Here is a 23,892-nt window from a genome sequence, read left to right on the forward strand (position 1 = left end):
GTCTTCTTACACTTTATTCCCTCTCCCCTCCTCTTATCCTTGGATCCAAAGGCACTAGTTTCCTAGCTTAGGCTCTGCAATGGCCATGGCCCAAGTCTGGAATTCTCTCCCTCTTTCTCCACCTCCTGGCCTCTCTCAAGTCTTAGTTATAAAGAAGTCTCCATCTTCTCCAGGAAGCCTTTCCCAATTCCCGGCAATCTTCGTGCCTTCCTCTCCAGATCATCTATCATTTATCCCGCATATAACTAGTTGGCAGATAGCTGTATGCACTACGTTCCCTTGGAGCTCCTTGAGAACTATCTTGCCTTCTTTGCTTCTGTCTCTCTCTCATTTCTTTCCTTTGCATCCCCATGTATACAGCAAGTGCTTAATGGACGCTTGAGAACTCGAGGGTTTCCTCTCTGGCAAGCGCCTTCACTGAGTGACCTTGGTAATGTCATCTTTCCTGCGCCCTTCCTCCGGGCCCCCCTCGTATCCTCAGTCAGGAGGGGTTGGGCTAGCTAATGGATCCCAGAAACCTCTGCAGTTTTACCGCCCGCACCCCCCTCTAACACGCAACCAGTAAGGGATACGTACTTTCCCAGGCCCCAAGTCTCCCCCAGGAGTCCGCTACTCATCCCCATCAGGCCCCTCCCACCGCACGATCCTCCCTCCTCCCTCCTGCCTCCGGTCCCTCCCAGCCCGCGTGCAGCTGTCGCCGTGACGTCGGCGCGGCGTTGCGGACGCCGAGTTCCATAGAAGGGGAAGGGGGTGGGGGTGGGGGCGGGGGACGGGCACTGGGGCACTTAAGAAACGGGCCGCTCGCGGGTCGAGCTCGAGCCTGACTGCCGGTCCCACCGTCCCACGCGCGCCTCCGCGACGGCCTGAGGGAATCGCCTCTGGCTGGAGGGCCGGAGCGGGGGAGAGCCAGAGGACGAGGGAGGAGCGAGGGGAGGGGGCGGGAGCAGGGAGGGGATGTCAGCCGCGTGCGCCGTCTCGCAGAAAGCTCGGCAGCCGCCGCCTCCTCCTCAGTCTCCGCGAGAGGAGCGGGCCAGGTCGGCTATGCACCGTCGGCGCCGCCCTCCGCCTCCCGCCACTCAGCCGCCCGAAGGCGGAGGCGACGGCGGCAGCGGCGTAGGAGGAAGAGGGGAGAGTGAGGATGTGGAGGTGCTGTTCTCGGCGGGGCGCCGGGGGCCGGCTGCCGGGGCAGCGGCGGTGGCGCACAGTGCCGAAGAGGAGGAGGAGAGGCTGGAGCGGGAGCACTTCTGGAAGATCATCAACGCCTTCCGCTACTACGGGTAAAGGGCTCGTCCTCCCCACTCCCCCCCACCCACCCTCCTCGGGTCCCCATCGCTCCCTCGGGCCGGAGGGCCTCATCCGGGCACGCAACAATGCCCACCTCTGTGTGCCCTCCCGCAGGTACCCGCTTCATTTGTTCATCCCCTCCGCTCGCAGGCATCTCCCCCTCCCGACCCACGGGGACGGCCCCGCTGAAGTTGTCCTCAAACTTCCCGGGTGCTGTCCCAGCCCTCGTGCAGCTCCGAGCGCGCTGTCCCTTCGCTGGTAGGATGCTTGATTAATGTTTGCTGAATTGCATTGCACTCCCCTCCGACGTAACCTAGCGCTCTAAGAATGGTCTTGTCTAGACCCAAGCTTTTATTCTGAGCCCTGTAATGCCTCTGGAAGTGGGACGGTCGCTGAGGATACCTAGGAAAGCCCACACTCCCCTCTCCCCCCAAACAAAACATTCCCCGCCGGCGGGGAACTCTCCGTCTGTGGGGGAGGACTAATGCAAACAACTTTTTACCACAGATTTGTACTAAGTACTCTGGAAAGGAGTTGTTACCTCCCCCCACCACCCAAAGAAATCCGCCTCCTCAGATTTTCTCTTAATACTTTGAATCGAGCTTTAAAACTGATCTATCATTTGGTCAGTCAGCTGGCATTTATTAAGTCATTATCATGTGCAGGCAATGAGCTACTTTTGATATCTAAAGAATGGCGGTCTTCTCATTCTGCTTTGCATGACAATTATAAGTGTACACACCTAGGGCAAAGACTTTTTAAACTCTATCCCCGGCACCGTATCTTGTCTTTATTAATTCACATTAAATATTTTTAAAAGCTTGATTTAGAGATTTTTTTCAGTTTTCTTATAGGGATAAAGACAACACATCTGATAGGGACTTGCTCTCTTAGCAAAAACATTTGTATGTTTTAAGCTAGGTTGTTCATACACAGTTTTTTGTTTTGTTTTGTTATTGTTTAATATAGAAACAAGTTTTCTTACCTTTGGAATCAAGTTTCAAGTATTATTTTTGTATCTTTTTCAACTTGTGCATAACAACATTAGCCTTTACAAACTGATGCTGATGGAATTTTGAAATTTGCATCCTTTATGAATGCAGACTGGTGAGTCTTGTGAGTGATGCTATCTTTGTTGGGCTGCAGAAGATGGATGGGGGATAATCAGGTCAGTTTTAGGTTTTCATTGTTGGTAGAAATTGACAAAAGCCTAGGCCTTTAAAAATCTGCTACTGTTACTAAGTAGGGAAAACTGAAACCAAATTAAATAAAATGTGATCTTCAATTTTTTGACATCAGTACTTCTATTCTGCCTTCACCACTTGAGATTGATTTATAATGAGTAACAATTTTAAAATGAGCGTCTGCATATTGTTAATATGCCTCTATATGCACAAATGAATGAATTGGATTAGAGTGTAGGAAAAGATTACTTGGATAGAAAAGTAAGTGGCTTCTTCAGCAAAAGAAAGATTCTCTAAATCTCAAACATAGGTTCATAGGAATGTAGATTTAAAACTGGAAGGGAACTAACAACTCCTTTTTAAAATACAGACCTGCTTAGGTTTAAAGGTGTTGAAAGGAATGGAGTTCTGGGATTGCTTGGAGTCAGGAAGATTCACCTTCCTGAGTTCAAATGTGACCTCTGACCCTGGGCAAGCTATTTAACAGTTTGCCTCAGTTTCCCCATCTGTAAAAATGAGCTAAAGAAGGAAATGGCAAACCACTTTAGTGTCTTTGCCAAGAAAATCCCAAATGGGGTCACATAAAAGTTGAATTTAACTGAATGGCCAAAAAAAGACAAATGATATAACAAGTGTTTGAGCTTTCCATGCTACAATGAAATACATTGTTACTACCATAGAGGCATGATTTGATTCGCATTATAAAAAAAGCTCTAGTAGTGTTTTGTTTTGTTTTTCATCTTAAAATGATCTACTTTTTAAACTTGGGATCAACCCCCTTTCAAATTATAAGACTGACATTTACATGACTTTATAAATCTAGATACTACAGATATTATTAGCCTCTCTTTACAAATTAAGGAAAGAAATTTTACAAATTAAAGAAAAATTAAGGAAAAGATTAGATGATTTCTCCTTGAAAAACACCTAATAAGTGTCTGTCAGGATTTTAACCCAAATCTATCACTCTCTACTTATGTGGTGCTGCATCTGAAAATAAAGCATTTCTTTTGCAGAATACCAAGTCAGATACTGTTTTTGGAACTGAAAAATATGTTTAGTTATCATGAATGTCAACAACCAAATGAAGCCTAGATATCAGTAGAATAATGTGTATGACATTATTCAGAAAGAATAAATGCATTGGGGCAATAAATGTGCCTCAGCTTCCCCCCACAGAACAACTCTTGCTTTTTTAAGGGAATTTATTTAACTTACCTTAATCAGAAATGTTAGATGTTATTTAGTGCAGCCTTGCCATTGACTTAATTAGGTAAGTCACCTCTCTTATCCTCCTTTCCATAGATGAGCTGGTGGCGAAAATTGTAGCAGCTTCTTAGAAATGGCTCACATACAGTACCTAGCACATGGTATACACTTACTAAGCATTTAAATTTAAGATTGTTGGGGACACTCTCTTATCTATTTTGCTTTCTTTCTCCTCAGGGCTGAATACATTATAGCCTTTGGAAAATTTTGTTGAATTTTAAATGTTGAGTTTAATACTCATTGGATGAGTTATTGAGTTGATAAAGTAAGTTAGTTTGTTATTATGTTGTGATTTTTAGGGATTTTCTATAAAAAGTCGAAAGTGTTCTGTATTCAAAAAAAATTGGAAACTCCTGTGTTCCTACCACCTGTGCAATGAATGCCTTGGCATGATAGTTATTGATTTAATTAGGAAGCTATTTTGATATTTGCTCCTTTCCTCTGCCAAAACCAAAAAAGAGTTTGTATGGAGCTTCATTTTCTCCAGGTTTTATAACTCGTCATAGATATCCTTCTATGTCTCTTCTGACCTGTTGTGCAAATGAAAATGGCAGAAAATTGAACTAGATGGAAGAATTAAAGTAAAAGTAGCAAATACATGGAAAGGGAATGGGGATTGGAAAGAGGCACCTGGGCATAAAATAGGCAAGAATATTTGCTCCTAGTTTATTTGTAGCAGGGGATGGGGAAGAATGATAGGATCAAGGACAAAAAAGAAAGAAAGAAAACTACCTGATAGATTTTCTTTTAAAAAATGTGGAAAGGATGTTTCAAAATTTCTTAGAAGAGCCATGGACTTGCATTAGTTTAGAATAGATAGTTTATTTCAGTGATTTGAGACATTCTTACAGTCAGTGTTTGTAATGAATTACAGTAAATCTAACAGCTCTGTGACTTGGAGATAAAGTGTTGCTTTTTCCTTCAGTGCAGTCCTCTAACAATTTCTATGCTATATAAATTGCTCTGTGTGCCTATTGAAAACTTTTCTATCCTTCCTCTCTTCTCATCATGGAAGTTCAAGGATAGGAGGGGAGAAATTTCATTTAATTTTTGTTAAGGTTTCATTTGCATTTATTACCATTTTCACACTTAACTAACCTAGAAAAGAAACATCACCCTATTCTTGAAGACAAAGTAGCAAATACATCTCCCTTCCCCAGGTTTCTTTCTTTCTTTGTTTTTTTTCCTCTTCATTCTCTATATGTCTTTACAAGTATAGCACTTTTTCTTGGTTTTCTTACTATGTGTGGTTGTTTTAGATTTTAATTTCCTAAATTAGGAGCAGCTAGGATGATGCAGTAGATAGAGCATTGACCCTGGAGTCAAGGGGACCTGAGTTCAAAGCAGGTACTTAGGCACTTAACACTTACTAGCTGTGGGGTCCCACATTTTCCCTACTTGGAAAAGTAACTTAACCCCATTTGCCTCATAATTTTTTTACCCCTAGGACAAGAAATGTACTTGATTATCTTTTTTCTTTTCCCCAAATACTGAAATTATTATACGTTCTGCAAACAGATCATGCTAAATACATATTTTGTTTATTGAAGTTGAAAAGTTTGAGTATAGCTATAAAGTTGTTTTTAAAATAATATACTAACATTTATTAAATATTGAAAGTGTCACCTTTTTTTAAAAAAGTTTTTTTTCCTGTCAAGCAATATCACATAATCTTAGAGCTGAAAAGGAATCTCAACAGTCAAGTCTAGTCCATATCTGAATAATCATGCTTTCCTCTCCCTAGTAATTTTCCAAGACACTTGGGTAGTAGTAACTGCTTCACCAGGAACCCAACTGGCCCAGTTGGGCAATGGAGCTCCTTCCTTCCTTTTTCCCTTTTTTCTCTCCTTTCTGACTTTTCTTCCTTTCTCCTTCCTTCCTCCTTCCCTCCTCTCCCCTCCTCCTCTCCCTGTGTCCAAATAGTGGGTGCTTTGCCCAAAGGAATATAAATTTTAATTGCTGAAATATTGCAAGATATCTTGGGGGTTTGTGGGCTAAGTTTTCTTTTTTTTTTTTAAGGACCATGCCTTAAACCTAAATCACTCTGGCTCCCATTGATTGGCCAGCAGTAGGCCATCTTCCAAGCCTCACTTGGTCATTGTTTGGGCTCTGCTGGCCCAGAGTGAGTGTAAATAGCAATTCTTTCTGCTTTGACCAGACATTTTGAAGGTATTTTTCCTTTTTCTTTTCTTCTTTTCTTTCCTTTCCTTTCCTTTTTCCTTTCTTTTCTTTTCCTTTCATTTTTTTTGGGGGGGGGGATTAAGTGAGGCTATTCTGTGCCTCATTTCTTATCTAGCCTTAATCACTGAATAGGTATTTTGTTTTTGTTTTTGTTTCCTAGACAAACTGTGACCTGGGGAAGACTTGGGCTTAAAAAGGCCTAGGTCTTCCACTTGTATTAGGGACCCTCTCCAGTCATCTTGATCTGTATATTGCTACTGGACTTAGATGGCTTTGGAGAGAGAATGAGGCTGGTGATTTAGCACAGCCCTCTCACTCAAATCCACTTCTCTTGCAAGTCATTACAGCACCTTCATGGTCCTTTTCAAGTACAAAGGATAGACAACAGTTATTCACATATCATTTATCACACAATCCATTCAATGGATTCTTACATACCTATGGTGACAGGAAAATCACTTTAAATAATATTGTCTAAATAGGCAGAATTCTGTGTCTTAACAGTCCTTAAAGAAAATGGCCTGCAGCTGGTTATCTTGATAGGATTTGAAAACTACATACAGAATTGGAGATTCCCTGGATTGCCATTTTATATATGAGGAAACTCAGGCCCAAAGAAACTGACTTTTCTAAGATCACTGGTAAAAGACCCAGGAATATTGAACCCAAGTGTCCTGGTTCCCAAGTCTCTCTGGCATTCAAAATTTTCTATTCTGTAATTGTAAGCCTGTCAACAGAACCACTAATTATAGGATTCTGTGATTCAGAGCTAGAAGAGACCTCAGAGATCATCTGATTCTAAACCTTACAAATTCCTTACAATAAGGAAATTAATCCTTAAAAAGTTGTAACTTCAAACCAAGTAGAAAGCACAAGTAGTAAGGTGCAGGGTGAGGATTCAAATCCTTATCCTCTGATTTTAAATCATACCACTTCATTGTTAAATAATGGGAAGAAAAGAACTCTCTCAGTCCTTGTTAATAAAGATTGTGCATCATTAACATTTTTCCTTGGTAAATTTTCTAATTGTCTAAAACTCTTAGTTATAGGTTATTAATCATAGAAAAGTACATCCTGGAATCAATATAAATGATTAAAAACATTGCTTCTATATGTAGAAAAGCTTGTTCTTGCTAGAGTAATTGGAGGAGTGGAGGAATTAAAATAAAAGGTTTGACAGAATAGGGAGGGAATTCTTTGTAATTGCCTGAACTCCACATAGTTTTTAACATTCTAAGATTTTGGCAAAAGCTTTAGCTAAAGTTCTTTATAACTGAAGTAGTAAAAAGAGCTCATTTGGAATCAGAAGACCTATGGGTTCCAACTATCACTTATTCAGCTATGTGACCTTAGGTTAATCACGTAGCTTCTGTTAGCCTAATTTGATTCATATATTGAATGACAATTTCTGCCCAACCTTAATTTTTATTTTTTTTTTTTCTGGTTTTATGAGTTGATTATAAAAGTCAGTTATAGGAAATAGATATCAGAAGCTTGTTCAATCAAAGTAACAAAGGCATCTTTCATAAGACTTAAGTTCAATTGCTAGGGCATTTGCAAGGAAGTATTTCATATGAATAAAAATTGTACCTAATACAAAATATCTTGGTATGGTGTAGAAAGACGTTTCGATTTGGGGATCTAGGGGCTTGAGGTACAAATTTATGTGGCCTTGTGGAATTGGACAAGAAAAGTATAATAATTTTCTTATTAACAACATGTGGATTAATAATCCTTGTACTATTTAACTCAAAAACTTTGAGCAAGTGAGGTAATGAATATGACTATTTTGTAAATTATGAACATAAATTATGAAAACACAAATATAAGAGATTATCATTTATGAAAGTTTGGGGAGGGTAGCCTTCTAAATGGTAGAAAGTTTAAAACTTTTAACTTCTTTGGTTAAATATTATAGTAAGAGTCAAATAATTACATATTTCATCTGTAACATTTCAATTCTCCATGGTTTTTGCTTTTGAGTCCTTATTTTTAAAATGGTTAGTTTTCGAAAAGACTCCAAGACTACTTATTGTTTAACTTCTGTGAATCTGTGAACAGAAATATTCAAAATGTTTAATGAACTAAAAGTTACAAATGAAAGTAGTCATCTATAACGTGGTCTTTAAAACATTTAAAAATTGAAATAGCTTCAATTGAAAAGTATTGTGGCATGTCTAATAGTATTTAAGAACACAATTGAACAGCTATATAAAAGAATATGAGATTACCCTTTGGTGTGAATCCTTCTACCACTAACTTTTTTTTTTTTTTTTTTTTTTTTTTTGTACTTTTTAGAACAAGCATGCATGAACGAGTGAATCGAACAGAAAGGCAATTCAGATCACTTCCAGCTAACCAACAGAGCCTGCTTCCTCAATTTCTTCTTCACTTGGACAAGATTCGGAAATGCATTGATCATAATCAAGATATACTACAAACCATTGTGAATGACTGCATACATATGTTTGAAAATAAAGAGTATGGAGAAGATGTATGTAAAATCAGATTATATTATTTTAAATGCAAAGTCCCTTCACTTCTTAAATTCTGAGTATTTGATGACCTATGTATGTTTTCCCCTCTCTCTCTTGGTTTCATACTAATCTTACATCTTACTGTGCTAATTGATAACATAAAGTTACCTTCAGATCATGAAATCAGAGTTAGTAATGCATGTTAATCATTTCCCTGAAAAAGCAACAATATTAACACTAATTGTAATAGAAGGGAAGTAGCTTTAAACTCTGATTTTTATTACTAATTTAATCATTCACATTTTATGTGACCTCTTCACTTGATTGCAGTTACCTTGCCATAATAGTGTTAGTTATTCCCACTTTAGTCAGTATAATTATTTTGTTACTAACACCATAAAACTAATATTTAAAATCTCCATTTGTAATTGTCTATAAAATATCCCTTGACAAACTATCCTTTTAAAAAATAGTTACTCTTATGACAGTGTTGGAAACTGAAGTCCTCATTTGTATTCATCATAGTGGGTACAGGTGGGCCACACTAATGTGAGTTTCTCCATCAAATAACTACTATCACTTGGAACATCTTTCTTCTTGTTAGGTCACTATGGTAGCTCAGGTTTGATCCTCTACTGAGTAAAGATGACTGCAAAATTCTATGGTAATTTTTAAATAAAAGACTTACTCTGATGAAATCTGAATTGAGATACCAAATTCATTTCACTTAGCACCTCAAGCTGCACTTAAAAGTGGTCATAGACATGAGAGGCAAGAGCCTTATCCACTAAAGCACCGGTACTAGCTCTCCCATTTGTTTTTAGCATGTCTGATGAAGCAAGATTGTTTTTCTTAAACTGTGTTTACTCACTGGTGTTTGTATTTTAAACAGGGGACAGGGAAGATTATGCCAGCATCCACATTTGACATGGATAAGTTAAAATCTACATTGAAACAATTTGTAAGAGATTGGAGTGAAACTGGGAAAGCTGAAAGAGATGCCTGCTACCAGCCAATCATTAAAGAAATTGTAAAAAATTTTCCAAAGGAGAGATGGTAAATAATGCTTTTGTTCTCAACCAATTTTGTTGAAATTAATATTTGTCAGTAATACATAAGCAACTAAGAGGCACATTTTGAATACCTTTACCAAAAATTATGCTGCTTTATCTTGAAATGAATTAATTGGACTTACACTGTGAAGGTGATGATTTTTTCAAAACAGTCTGCTCTATTGTAGAAAATTTTAATGAAATTTTTTTTTAATGTTTGAAATAAGCAAGTGAAGAGAAAGGGCGATTTTTTTTTAAACTATATTGCTGTTTGTTTTGAATTTATATTGGAATGATAATTGTTAATATAATATTGACCTAAGATTGCTATTTAGTGAATAGTATTTTGAATGACCTTTCAAGTTGTAGAATTTAATATTTTTAGTTGTGAATTTGCTTTCAGAAATTTGGAATATTTAAATTCAAGATAGAATGGGAGTCTCTCCAAACTTAATGAAAATAAAATTTGTGTTATACACAGTTGGTAGCCATTTCACTGATGGCTTCTATTTCTAAAATGTTTAAGTTGGCTATTTAGGATCCCAAATGCATTTTCTCATTCTAGCAATGTAATAGAAATAGTGTGACCTAGTGGATAATAAGACAGCCTTGAAAGGAGGAGGAATCTCTTCCTTAGACATGAAGTTTCAGAGAGTGCTACAGTGGAGGAAACGCTTTTGCCAGGAGTATACCAATCTTAGGTCTGAATAGAAATTATATGTTATAAGTAAATGATAGATTCTTATATCAGTCAATGGAAGCTTATTTAGGAGTAGAAGGTATTATTATAGGATCCTTTCCAATACATTAATTTCTTGCTACCTACTACTTGTGAACTTCAGCAAATCATTTGTGCTTTGTTTTCCTAATGTCTTAAATGAATGGGTTGGATTATCTGACCTTCAGGTCAGTTAAATCTTATGAGCAAGGAATGGGAATGGTCTCTTTTTGATCTATATCTGGTTCATAAGAAGAATGGGAACATGGTAGATTGAACGGCACAGCTCCCTTTGAGAAACCACAGTTGCATGGGCCATTAGTTTCTATAGATGGCATATTCCTAACAAATTCATCTGAGTAGAATTTAATTTTATAGTTACTTTTATTCTGTGTATTGAAGTATATTTCACTAGATTTTCCAACCAAAGAAATAAGATCTGGAGATGTATAGAGAAGTCCAAGATAAAGAAATTCCCTCTATCAATGATGATTAGCACCTTTTTTTGAAGCACTAAGGGATTAAGTGACTTGTCCAGGAACTAGACTACCCAAATATCTAGAAGGCAGGTCTTAAATACTAATTCTTGGGATGGGGTGGGGGGGTGGAGCCAAGATGGAGGAGAAGATGCACACTTCTTTTTGAGCTCCCCTACTACCCTTAAACTATTTACAAAATTCAGCTTCTGAATTAGTGCTGGACTGTCCAGAACCCATGAATATTGAGAGTACAACATATTACCAAGAGAAGATAATCTCTATGATTTCTAGAAAAGGTCTGTTTTGATCAGGCATGGGTGGAGACCAGGTCAGGCGCAGAAACAGGCAGCCAGATTGGGAGAGCATGGAGGAGGGCACATGCTGAGCAGACCAGGGTTGGGATGTGGTCTCTGCTGAAGGAAAATCTGTGGGGGGACCCTACCACAGTGTTGGCTACTCTGCTCTGGTTACAAGCCAATAGATCAGCAGAGAAATTACAAAACTTCCAACATAAACATAGAGGATAAAGAGTGTACCCCAAAGCACTGGAGACTCATGGAACCTGGCCACACCCACCCAGCATCGGAGTGACTCAGCACCATCCAAGTGCAGCCCCTGATCCCAGCACAGCCTTTGCTGATCCACTGCCTCTTCCTTGCCACTTCCTGTTGCAGAATTTGGAAAGCCCTCAAGGCCCCAAAAGCAGATCCCAACTTTTTTTCCCCCCCTTTTAAAATGAGTAAAAAGGCAAAGCAAGCTCTAATATAGATAGCCTCTATCATGAAAGAGAGCAGATTTCAAACCCTGAGGAGACTAAAAGCAGATTGTCTCCAAATGAAGCCCCAAAGGGGGATATGACCTGGTCCCTACCACACAAGAAGAAATTTTAAAAGATCTTAAAAGAGAACTAGAAGAAAAATGGGGAAAGGAAAGGAAAACCTTGCAAGAGGGTCTGGATAAGGCATATAACTCATTAAAAGATAGAGTGGAAAAAGAAAGCTCCCTGAAAAACAAAATTTGTGACTTGGGAAAGGTAAATAACTCCCAGGAAAACAGAATGTGTGAATTGAAAAAAGAAAATAATTCCTTTAAAAAAATTGATGAAATGGAAAAAAATTCCATAGAACAAAACAACTCATTTAAAAACTCAATTGGACAAATACAAAAAGAAAGAAATACTAATTCTCAGACTTTTGTGACTTTGATGTCCTTCTCTGACTGATTTGGATTAGAATAAAATAATTCTAGCTTGCACTTTTTAAGAGATATCAAGAAAAACCTGGCTTGACAGTAGACATGTTATGCATGTAGGATTTCTTTTGGGAGTGCTTCATTTCCCTGTATTTTTGAGATGTAACTACTGAGCTTCTATCATGTTTGGGCGAGGACCAGTTTTTGGGAACCTACATCTCTGGGTTAAAATGCTCACCACTGGCTTAAAATCAATAACTACTCCTTCCACTTCTACCCCATTTTTAAAGCACACAAGCAAACAAATAAAAATTACTTGATCTTGGTATTCCTGAAGGCTATAGTATTGTATTTTGTTGCTAAAATCCTAGAAAGAGTATGTATTCTTTTTCTCAGTTTCTTGCAGTCTTACTTCTGAACCAACTACTTGAACTATATTGTTCTCTTTAAAGGTTGCCAGCAGGTTCCTAACTGCTTAGTCTTTTAGGCATCACATTCAGTACGTTCAAAGCTGAATTCATTCATTTCTTCCCCAAACCCTCCTCTCTTCCCAACTTCCAAAAAAAATTACTATCAAGGAGGGCATTACCATGCTTCCAGTTACCCAGATTCTCAACCTCATTATTATCCTCTACTACTTTCTCTCATTTACTCCCTATTTCCAATTAGTTGCCCAGATCTTTTCATTTCTGCTTCCACAGCATTTTCCCATAGTCTATCCCTCTTTATTCACACAAGCATCACACTAGTTCAGTGTCTTGGTTCCTCTTACCTAGACTATTACAGTAGCTTCTTCCCTGCCATAAGTATATATGTACACTCCAATCCATCCACAAAACAGCAGCCAGTGATTTTCCTAAAGTACAGATTTGAGCAGCTCATTCATCCTCCCTCCTCAACAAATTCCTGGGACACTTCCTCTTACCTTTAGAATCAAATATAAACTGCTTTGTTTGTTTAAAGCTCTTCTCAACCTGGCCAATTCCTGCCTTTTTAGTCTTCTTAGACATTTCCATACAGGCCTGCTTGCTGTTCTTCACACACAATGCTCAATTTCTTGTTTCTATGCCTTTACACACTTGCCAAAAGCATCATTTTATGCAGAACACACACACACACAGAGCAGATGCTTATGTAGTGGCAATGATACAAAGGTACTCTCAAGGTCTCTCTAAAGAACTTTACAATTGATGGCATGGGAGATCCTGTTAAAGGCCTGTCCAGCATGGCATGTCCTCATCAGAGAAGGTCCTTTGCGCTATCAAGCAAAGCAGAGTTGATATAGCTCAGAAGAAATAAGAGATGCACAAAGTAAGAGAATCTATCCCAAATGTTCATATGGACTAAGTGTGCCCGACTTCTGGAAGAGCATCTGACCTTATATTGATCTGATCAACTAGTTACACACACTGTAATCTAACTGTAATGTAGTGATGTCATTTTAGCTGTCTTTGAGATTGAAGATAAAACCAACCAATCCTGTCTTCATACCTTTACATAGTATTCCATTCCTATAATGTCTCTCCCTTCTCATCTTGATCTCATAGAACTTTTGGCTTACTTTAAGACTTTTCAAATATCATTTAATTCAGGAAATTTTTTCTAGCCTGTGCCTTTTGCTGATGATGTTTTCTTTACCAAGATTATCTTCCATCTACCCTTAATGTATCTTTGATGAATTGATTTCTATACAAACCGTTAACAGTAGAATTGTAAACTTCTTGAGGGCAAGGATTATATTTACTTTTTCTTTATAGCCCTAGTGCTTAGTACAGGCCTGGCACATAGGAACCATTTAAGAAAGTTTGTTGATTGATTTTTGATGATTTGATGAAAGAGAGATTACTGATAACTAGGAAAAAGCCTCTTTATAGGAGATGCTTAAGTTGAAGCCTAAGAGGGAGAGGGAGTGGATTTATGGTAGAGGTACGTTCTATGCAGCTTACACATTTAGAGAATTACCTAGAGCACTCTGGGATTGACAGTGATATCAAACTCTTATAGAAACTGAAACCACTAAGTTCCATATAAGGATCCCTGAAGACTATATGTTAACATTATCTGTGTTCTCTTGCTTTTTTGTTAAATATTTCGCCAAACCAGATTGAATGACTTAGTGCTTAACGACAAAGAGTAGAAGGGAATGTATTCCAGGATGAGAGAAGAGGGGCAGCTAGAAACCACTTTTGTAAAGGCACAAAGTGGAAAGATGGAATGACAAATTCAGGAATTGGAAATCTAGAAACAGTTGAGCTAATGTAACAACATTAGAGCAGTAGTGGCCCTTAGATACTACCTAATCCAATAGTGTCAAACCCAAGTAGAACTGGATTTTAGTGGGTCATACATTGATTTAGAAAACCACAGATTAACATTATGTTCTGTTACATTTTTATATATTTTACTAGATAATTCCCAGTTACACATTATAATCTAGTTCAAGCCATATTAAGTTTAGAAGGTGGTGAATTTGATACCTCTGATCTTCCCCAAACTCTTAATTTTACAGATGAGGAAATTGAAGGTTAGTTTGATGAGTTGCTTCAAGCTATATCACTAATAAGTGGTTGAAGCAGAATTCAAATCAGTTTTCTAAGTCTAAGATTATTCTTTTCACTATGCCTCATTTCCTTGAAAGAAAGTCAACCAACTAAATAGTAGCAACTATTAACCTGACCAACAGCAAGGAAGCCATTTAGAAGGATACAACAAAGATATAAATCCTACCATAAGTAAACAAATTAGATCTATACAAAGTTCATTTATCTGTCGTAAAGTTATCAGATTTAAGTAACATCTATAACTGAATGCTTCCTATTTTTAGTGCTTTGTGATAGGTGCTATGGATTATCTTAAGATTGGCCATAGGCTAATCTTTACTTTCTTGGGCTCATATGCTTAAATTAAGTAAATTGATGGGATTGGATCAGATAAACAACACCTACTTGAAAGAAGTTTACATTTCATGGGGGGAGGGGTGAGATATCAGTTAAATATGTAGGCAAATAAAAAATAATTTGGAAATCACTCAGGCCCTTTCTAGATATTTAATATCGAATATACTAAGAGATATTTTAGAATTATAATAAAATAGGTAGAATATTTTTTGATATGAGAAATGGTGTTGTAGGGGACAGAGAGCAATCTTGGAGTCAGAAAGATTTGGGTTCTAGTCCTACCTGCTAGTTTTCTGACTAGATCCAAGTCACTTATCCTTTATCCTCTAGCCAAGTCTATAATAATAATAATGATTGGGGGCAGCTAGGTGGCGCAGTGGATAGAGGACCAGCTTTGAATTCAGGAGGACCCGAGTTCAAATCTGGTCTCAGACACTTAACACTTCCTAGCTGTGTGACTCTAGGCAAGTCACTTAACCCCAGCCTCAGGAGAAAAAAAAAAAAAAAAAGATAATGAACTATAATAATAATGATGATGATGATGATAGCCAGTATTTAAATACTACTTTGAGGTTTGTAAATTATATACATATATAAGTCAATAGCAAGGGTTCTTACTCTGGGATTCTTCGATCCCCAAAAAGGTTTGTGAATAGATTTCAGGGGCTCCATAAATTTGGTTTTTAAAAATATTTTTATAAGTGTATATGTAATGTGTTTCCTTTGTAAGCCCATATATTTTATATCACACACCTAAAATACTAGTTTGGGTATTTTTAAAGTATGATAAAATTTAGCACAGTGGCAAAATTGCTGTCTTTGTATCCCCTTCTGAGTTTCTTGTTTTCAATTGTATATTATTTTCCTTGCTATTTTCTATTATTTAAGAAATCGAAATAAAAAAAAATTTCTTTTTATTATGAGCACAACTCTGGTCAACAATGTTTCTGTATACAAAAGAGATTTTTAACTTAACTTCTGTTGCACAATTTAGGTTTTATGATTCATTGATGATCTTTTCTTTGTTTTTTTTGTTTGTTCTTTTTTTCAATTCTGTTTTTACTGAGAAAGCTAGATGGCAAAGTAAGTAGAGTGCCAGGCCTGGAGTCAGAAAGACTCATCTTCAGCATCAGACATTTACTAGCTGTGTGATGCTTGGGGCAAGGCACTTAGTCCTGTTTGTTTTGGTTTCCTCATCTATAAAACGAGCTGGAGAAGGAAGTGGCAAACCATTCCAGCGTTAGCCAAGAAAACAACAAGTGAGGTCATGAAGAGTCAGACACAACTAATTGACTAAACAGTAATTCTTATAAGAAGATGATAAGCTTAGCAAGGACTTTGTCAATATAATTGTGTATGTACTCTTATTCAGATAATACTCATTTTGTCTGAAAGGATAGTGATGTTTCTTTCATAATTGGGCCAGTAGAACAGATCATTTTTTTTTTTTTGTAGGATATGTGTATACTCACCATAAGGAAACAAATTTACAACATTCCAAAATAGTACAGTATATTCTGTTATCTCCCTTTTCATCTGAAGACCTTTGGGGTCTACTGCATTAAAGGCAAATGGTTTATTTCAGTTTTGTTTTTTAAAGAAGATCCAAATATAATCTGAGTGTTTCCCCCAAGAGAACCATAGAATTCTTAGAACAGTTGCCCTGTTTCCTTCAAGTTCTGATCTTTTCAGTTTTTAGTTCTGATCTCTTTACTGTCCTTATTTTATAATTGTTTCTCTCCAGATCTGTTCAATGCTACATTATCATTATTAATATAAATGTATTTACCAGTAAGGTTAGGAAATAGAGGAATAATTGCTTGACTTCAGGGTAGAAATAATGGGGCTAAGGAAGTGTACTACTGATAAGTTTGTTAGAAGTATAAATTACAGTATCAGATATATTGCATACAAATCAAAACATTTTTAATTTCGAAGGGCATTCTCTTATTTAAAGTATCCTTGCAAAATTTTTTGTTATATAACTAATCACCTCATTTTAATATCTTGAAAGTCTTTTTTAAAAATCAGACATTTTCAGTTACTTTTTAAAATAGTTGACATTTATTCCATAGTTAGAAACCTGCATTTGAACAAAATTTTTTTCTACAATATCCCCATTAAATGATTATATGGTTCTCTATGTAAAGAACTCTACTAACAGGAAACCCCATAGCATTCTGAAGCAATCCTTATACCTTATATAGAATTAACTAATCACCTATTCTCCTCTACACCCCACCTCTCTCTTCTCATTGCCAAAGCAAGAAGAATGGGATTTTCTTTCTCTTTCTTTCACATTTCCTTATGTCCTTTCAAATTGTCCTTTTCTGACATCTTTTGATTTTTTGGATTACTTGTGGTCACTGTTGATTAAGCCTGTGTGTGTGTGTGCGCGCGCGCGTGCGCATTACCCTAAAAATTAATACCTATGATAAATTTAGGAAATCCAGGTTTAAATGAGTATTGGAAGAAAGATATGGAGTGGTAATTGCATGTTTCATATGACACTAATTCATTTTTTCCCCTTGGTGTCAAAAAACAGTCATACATTTTAAAGTTGATAATTAGCTGAATATTCAGTACATACCAAATTGTAAACACTTTGGAATTTGTAGATTCCAAACATTTTGGAAATACAGGCAAAAAATTTTGCATCCAGAAAGAAAGAACAAGGAAAATTAGGGTATCATGGACTGTTCAAAAGAGAAAAAAAAATTTTTTCAAATAACATTAAATTGTTAAAATAAATTTGACATAAAATGATCTGTACCTCTTCCTCAAACAGGAATTTCTTCCAACTTATATTCCAAAACTGACTTTGACAACTTCCTACTGATTTCATTCTGAAAAAAAGAATCTAGGTAACAAATTATGGCCTTTTCCACTTTTTTTGCTCAGCATTTGGCACAAGGTCAGAGCACATGCTAGGGATTTGATAAATGCCTATTGACTATTTCTATTTAGTGCTTTTCTCTTTTTGTATTGTAGCATTGGCTGAAGAAATTGGAACTATTTAGCTTAAGAAAGAAAAGACTGGGGATGGAAGGCAAGATGTTTATGCTAATTTGTCTTCAAAGTTATCATGTGAAAGAAGGATGAAAGTTTTCAAGGGAAGGTCTTATGAACTGAAATCCACCTTTTTATAACTTAGGCTCATTTGGTCCTCATTCTGACATTTGGATACATTAGTAGAATTTTAGTCCATTTTATGTATGACATATTTGAATATTTGAAGACAGCCATTTTTGTGTCTTCAGACTAATTATTATGCAGTTTGTGGCACAATTTCAAGTCTTAGAAATGTTTTAAGTTAATGCTGGAAAGGATAGGACCTCAGTGTTATTCGTCTAGACCAACCTCCACATTTTATAAATGAAGTATACAGATAAAATAACTTGTCCATGTTTATGCAAAATTAATGGCAGAACTAGAATGAAATCTACATTTCCTTGATTTTTCACAAAGTTCAAAATGTCTAACTTTCTTGACCATAAAATCTGTATTTAGTTTATATAGAATAAAGTCTGGGTCTCTTTTTCACATGAACTGCTATTAAAATAAGTCAGTCTATCCCATTTATAATTTAATGATCAAGAAATTCATTCCCACAGGTGATTTTGAAGTCCTTCTACTTTGGGCTTCCTAACCACACCAGCAGAGCTGGATATCAATAGTCCAGAGTGAGGTGACCTGCTGAGATTAGGGGGGAATTGAAGGAGTCTAACCTTTCCATTTGCTATAACCTATTACCCTAGTTTTAGGAAAAGGGTCCAGTGAAACTAGCAACTGGGCCAGAATGGGAAATTAATGCCTTAGGACTCTTCTGTTAAATGGTAAATAGTAAGTTAGGATGCCTGCTTCTGTATCCCATCCCTTAAAGAAAAAACACCTACCATATAGAATAATGATCCCCTTTCTTCTATTTTGAGATTGTCACATTCCTCTGATTCTCTTATCTTACCATCATATTTTGCTTTGATTTGGGACATAATTCAGTAGCTTCTCTCTGGTTTTATCCATTTAAAAGATTTCTTCTTGAGTCTTCTCCCTCAGCCCTCTATCCCATTTTCTTGTTTGGGGTGGGGGATAGGGAGGGGGGGAAAGTTATGTAGAAGTTCTTTGAAGAGCCTAGAATTCACAATACACAAAAGTAACATTCATTTCATATTTTAGAAGAAATATGGATCCTCCCTATGCAGTGGGAAAAGTGTAGATCAAATCAACGGACTTGGATTTGGGTTTGAATTCTGGGCCTAGTACCTGTATCTTTTGACCCTCAGTTACAAAAAATAGGCTTTTAAGTTTTCTTCCATGTCTGTCTTTCATCTTTATAGTCTCCTGGACATTTCATCTCTGTTAGGAATCTAAAAAGGACAAAGAGATGGGAAGGAGTGGGAAATGTAAGGGAAGGCAAATTAAAGGGTTTTTTTCTTCTCACTTTCTCTTTCTCTCTTTTCTGTGACTGGCCTTCAGTGGGAGAAGTAAGAACAGAGTGCTAAGAGAAGGGAAATTCTATGACTTCTTCAAATGTAATCCTTAACTTGCCTAGCCTGGGGTTTCTAATTTGTAAAATTTGAATGTGTTAAGCTGAATTATTTCTAAGACTTTTTACAGCATCAAGATGCTGTACTATTCATATAGATGGTGGATAAAACCCTATTTTAATATACTTTTAAAAAAAACCTTGTTCAATAATGTGGTATAATTAGGCTTTAACATTAAAAACTTAAAGTAATAATTAAAAATGACAGGTTGGTGAGAAAGTGTGTAAGCTTTGTTCAGATTCATTTGTCTCTTGAAAAAACTGATATTCCCCCCCCTTCAAAAAAAAATTCCTAGGATGGAAGAGAAACCTAAATTTTACTTAACTATTATTTTAGCAAAAATTTATTAAAACTCACAATGTTTGCTAATGATTCTGTTATTTTAAAAATTTTAATTTATAAAACATTAAGGTAGTTTTTATTTTTATGTGTGGTATAAATTTTTACTTGTTATGACTAAAATAAATGATGTTATTTAACTTAAATGATTTATTATATTGACTATTAAACTCTTCTGTCTAGTAAAAGCTTAGAAATTGTAAACCAGTATTCTAATGCCTCTTGAGATATTGGTGGGAATAGGAAGAACTTGAATCATATATGCAATGGCTTGGGGGAACTACTATTGTTTAAACATTTATATCATCTTTGCCATTAGTGCTGTAGTTTATCTGCTGTTTTATAGTAGCAATCTTATTTGTTCCTTTTTCTTTTTTTTAAATGTTGTTTCTTGGAAAAATCTTCCATTAAACCCCAGGTGCAGTTATGGAGATTACCCTGGGTTCTTGAAGTTGATGACAATTAAGTTCTGACAGGTCCCTACCAAAGTAGGAAAAACTTTGAATATATAGCTAATGATGGACTGCATGCCTGATCGAGAGGCTAAGTCAGCTAAGTTTAGAAAAGATTATCACCAGGTTGACCAAATATTAAATTTTTAACCATGTCCACCCTCGAATGTAGATCATCTAGTAATTTATATAGTTCAACTTCTTAAAGCATTTTACAGAAATCACTTTCTTAGGGGAGGACAATTTTAAACAGGTCTTTTCATTTAATTAACAGTTTGTAATGGAAATGTTTTTATTTTTGCCTCTTGTTTTACAACATTAAGGACTTAGACATGATTGCCATATTTTTATTTATTTTCAGGGATCCTTCTAAAGTAAATATTCTGGTACCTGGTGCTGGCCTAGGAAGATTGGCCTGGGAAATAGCTATGCTAGGTTATGCTTGCCAAGGAAATGAATGGAGTTTTTTTATGCTCTTTTCTTCCAATTTTGTACTCAACAGGTATTTACATTTACTTTCTATTTGAGATGTAAAATTCCCAGAGAAAAATTACATTTTGCTTGCTTCTATGAATTTCATATTTTGTATTTTAGGTATTCCTTATATTAAAATCACTTTGCATATAAAAATAACTTTTATCGACACACTTAAGTACTTGAATGTTAGGGTAGGATACATAACTGTAAAGAAATAGTAGGCTCATAGATCAGTGTCTCACATCACTTATTTTGCAATTGAGGAAATCTGAAATTTGGAGACTTTAAATGACTTGCCCATGTTCACATGGTAGTAACTTAGCAGAGTTGGCTCAAACCATAGTCCTCTGACTTCGTCTTATAAGCAGTCTTTATTCAGAGTAATTAAGACTACCTCTTTTTTTGCTTCAGAAATTAGCATGTTCTCATTGCTTCTGTGACATTCCACCGGTCCTTGATTGTTTCTTTGAGCAATGAAAAGCACATGAGAAAAAGTCAAGAACATTAGAGTGATTCTTCAGACAGAATTTCAGATTAAGAAGGTACCTTGGAAACCATCTAGTCCAGGCAATACCTTTACAACATACTTCATCAGTGGTCATCATTTAGCCATTGCAGAAAGACCTTATGTGAGGAAGAATGCAGTCTATCTCCTGTAGGTGACTAGATTCATGTCATCAATATCACTCTTCATTGAGCAAACTTGCCAGCCAAGAGAAGCATTAAAAATGCCACTTTCTCTTCTGGAACACTAATAAGTATTAAACTATTTCCTTCAAGACTTGGTTTAGGAGGATATTAACCAAGAATCTCTAGTTCTAAAGACAGTGGACAGTTTTATCATTTCATCCTAGAAATTTATCTTATTATGGATCATTGCTACCTTTTAAAGGAACAAGCTACGCTACTTCAGTTTAAGGGACAAACTATTAAGGTTGGAAAACAAAAGATATACTATAATCTTGAGATATGTAATTATAGTAATTATATAGATGGACTTGGATTCAGGAAGACCTCAGATATTCGCACTGTGACTATGGACAAGTCACTTAATGTCTTTGGGTCTTAGATCCATATTTTAAAATGAGAAGATTGGGCTTGATGGCCTTTGCACCTTTTAATATATAATCCTATTCTTTCTATTTTCTTGAGTGGTCATATTTCCAAATTTGTATATATATTAGGTAATATAGTTTTCAGTGGATTTTTTTTCTGTTTTATTTTGTATTACATTTTAGAATAAGTAACAGTGTAGTAGACAGAGCACTGGATTTGGAGTCAAATTATTTGAACTTAAATCTTAGTGCTGCTTATTTGCCACCTTCTTCCTTGGGCAATTTAGTTAAGCAACATTTGCTTCATTTATTAAATAAGAGGGTATGAATTAAATGAAAGCCAGTTAGGTGGCCCATAGGTAGAGCCCTGGGGCTAAAGTCAGAAAGACCTGAGTTCAGCTATGTCTTCAAATGTTTACTAGCTTGTGATCTTGGGCAAGTCAAGTGTTTGTTTTAATTCACTAGAAAAGAAATTGGCAAACTTATTGAAGTATCTTTGCTAGGAAAACCCCAACCTGAGATCTAAAGAATCAAACAACTTAAATTCTTAAGTTCTAATTTGTTATAATTAAAATATATCTAATCAAATGCAGTATTTTAGCATTAAAAAAATAATTCCTTGAGTAAAATAATTAGTTAAAACTCAATTTGATTTTTATGTTTTTTGCAGATGCTCTGAAATTAACACACACAAACTTTATCCTTGGATTCATCAGTTTAGCAATAACAGAAGATCGGCTGATCAGATTCGGCCAGTCTATTTTCCTGATGTTGATCCCCACAGTCTTCCTCCTGGTTCTAACTTTTCTATGACAGCAGGAGATTTTCAGGAGATATATTCAGAATGCAGTAAGTTCAAATAAAATAATTATAATAAATTATTTCCCTACTATAAGATGAATCAGTATAAAGTTTAGAGAATTTCATTTGCTGTTTAAAAAGTACTATTTATAAGCAATTTTGCTAGATATTGTTGGATATTAAAAAATAAAATAAAAAACATTCTCTACTTTCTAGGAGGCCTATATCCAAAGTGTGGCGGCAAGAATGAACAAGGCATTTGAGGAATCATAGACCAGATTGTCTAGTGGAATTGTTTTGTAGTACAGGGTTAAATTTGGGGAAAAGGTATTGTTAGTGTCATATTGTGAGGCACCTTAATTTTCCTGCTACAGGAATTTTTTTATACTGTTTATAGTAAGGAAGGATTAATAGTTTTGGGATAGGGATTCAATTTAATTGAAGAAATATTTATGGAAACCATCCATATATTGGCAATGTACTAGACACTGGATAGACCAAGACAAAAATGAACAATTTCTGTCCTCATGAAGCTTACATTCTCCTGAGAGATATACACAGATAAATAATACAAAGTAATTTCTGGAGAGAGGAAGAACTTTAACAACTAGTTTTGGAAAATAGGAATAGCCTTGTATAGAAAGTGGCCAAATGATCTGAGCCTTAAAAGAAACTAGAGATTCCATATTCACATAGGAGAGCATTCTGGGAAAGGAAGCAAAGTTGAAGCAAGAGGGAATATCATGTGAAGGAAAACAACAAATAGGCCAGTTTGCTTAGAATATATAGTGCATCAGGAGAGGAATATGGAATTAGGAGAAAGAAGTACATTTTGCAGGGCTTGAAATGCCATATAAAGGGGTTTATATTATACTTTAGAACAATAGGAAGCCAGCATAACTTTTTAAATAGTCAAGTAGCTTGTTGTTTAATTATGTGAAAAATGGATTGGAGGCAGGAAGACCAGTTAGGAAGATGAAATAGTCCAGACAAAAGGTAATAAGTTCCTGAACTAAGTAGTGGCCTTGCCAATAGTGAAAGGGTAAGAGGAATAGGTGGGAAAGATATTGTGATAGTAGAATCAATAAGACTTGGCTACTGATTAGATACAGAGGGTTAGAGAGAAAAAAATATATATATCTCCCACTTATATACAGAGGGTTTTCCAGTCTCTCTACTTTTTGGTACCTTCTACTGTTGATTATTTTCTGTTTTATCTTGTGTATAGGTTGCTTATACATAGGTCTTTGCTTGTCTCCCCTTTAGATTGTGGACTTTTTGAGAACACAGATTGACACATAGTAGGTTCTTAATATGTTTGTTGACAGACTGACTGATTTGAAATTCACAAACTTTGGAGATTGGAGGTATGGTAGTATCCTCAACAAATATCAGAGTTAGGAAAGAAAATTGGGTTTGAAGTAGAGGTAGAAAGGGATAATTAATTCTGTGGTAGACTTTCTGAGTTTGAGGTACTTGTGGCAAATTC

General features: G+C 36.3%; 1 protein-coding gene across 2 annotated transcripts in view; it reads left to right on the top strand.

Moving 5' to 3' along the window:
* Positions 1-745: 745 nt before the first annotated feature.
* CARNMT1 (carnosine N-methyltransferase 1) overlaps positions 746-23,892 on the top strand; it is a 36,067-nt gene continuing 12,920 nt past the window's right edge. Inside the window, exons 1-5 of one of the 2 annotated variants that reach the window (XM_074281414.1) lie at positions 746-1,277; positions 8,217-8,412; positions 9,288-9,451; positions 20,432-20,572; positions 22,273-22,451. In XM_074281414.1, the coding sequence (XP_074137515.1) occupies positions 955-1,277; positions 8,217-8,412; positions 9,288-9,451; positions 20,432-20,572; positions 22,273-22,451 (1,003 nt within the window). In that variant the 5' untranslated portion in view covers positions 746-954. Of the gene's footprint in view, positions 1,278-1,444; positions 1,543-8,216; positions 8,413-9,287; positions 9,452-20,431; positions 20,573-22,272; positions 22,452-23,892 lie in introns of those variants that run through there. The other variant, XM_074281415.1, reaches the window with a different exon arrangement.

The sequence above is a fragment of the Sminthopsis crassicaudata genome, chromosome 1 (genome assembly GCF_048593235.1).
Source record: "Sminthopsis crassicaudata isolate SCR6 chromosome 1, ASM4859323v1, whole genome shotgun sequence".
Classification (NCBI taxonomy): Eukaryota; Metazoa; Chordata; class Mammalia; order Dasyuromorphia; family Dasyuridae; genus Sminthopsis; species Sminthopsis crassicaudata.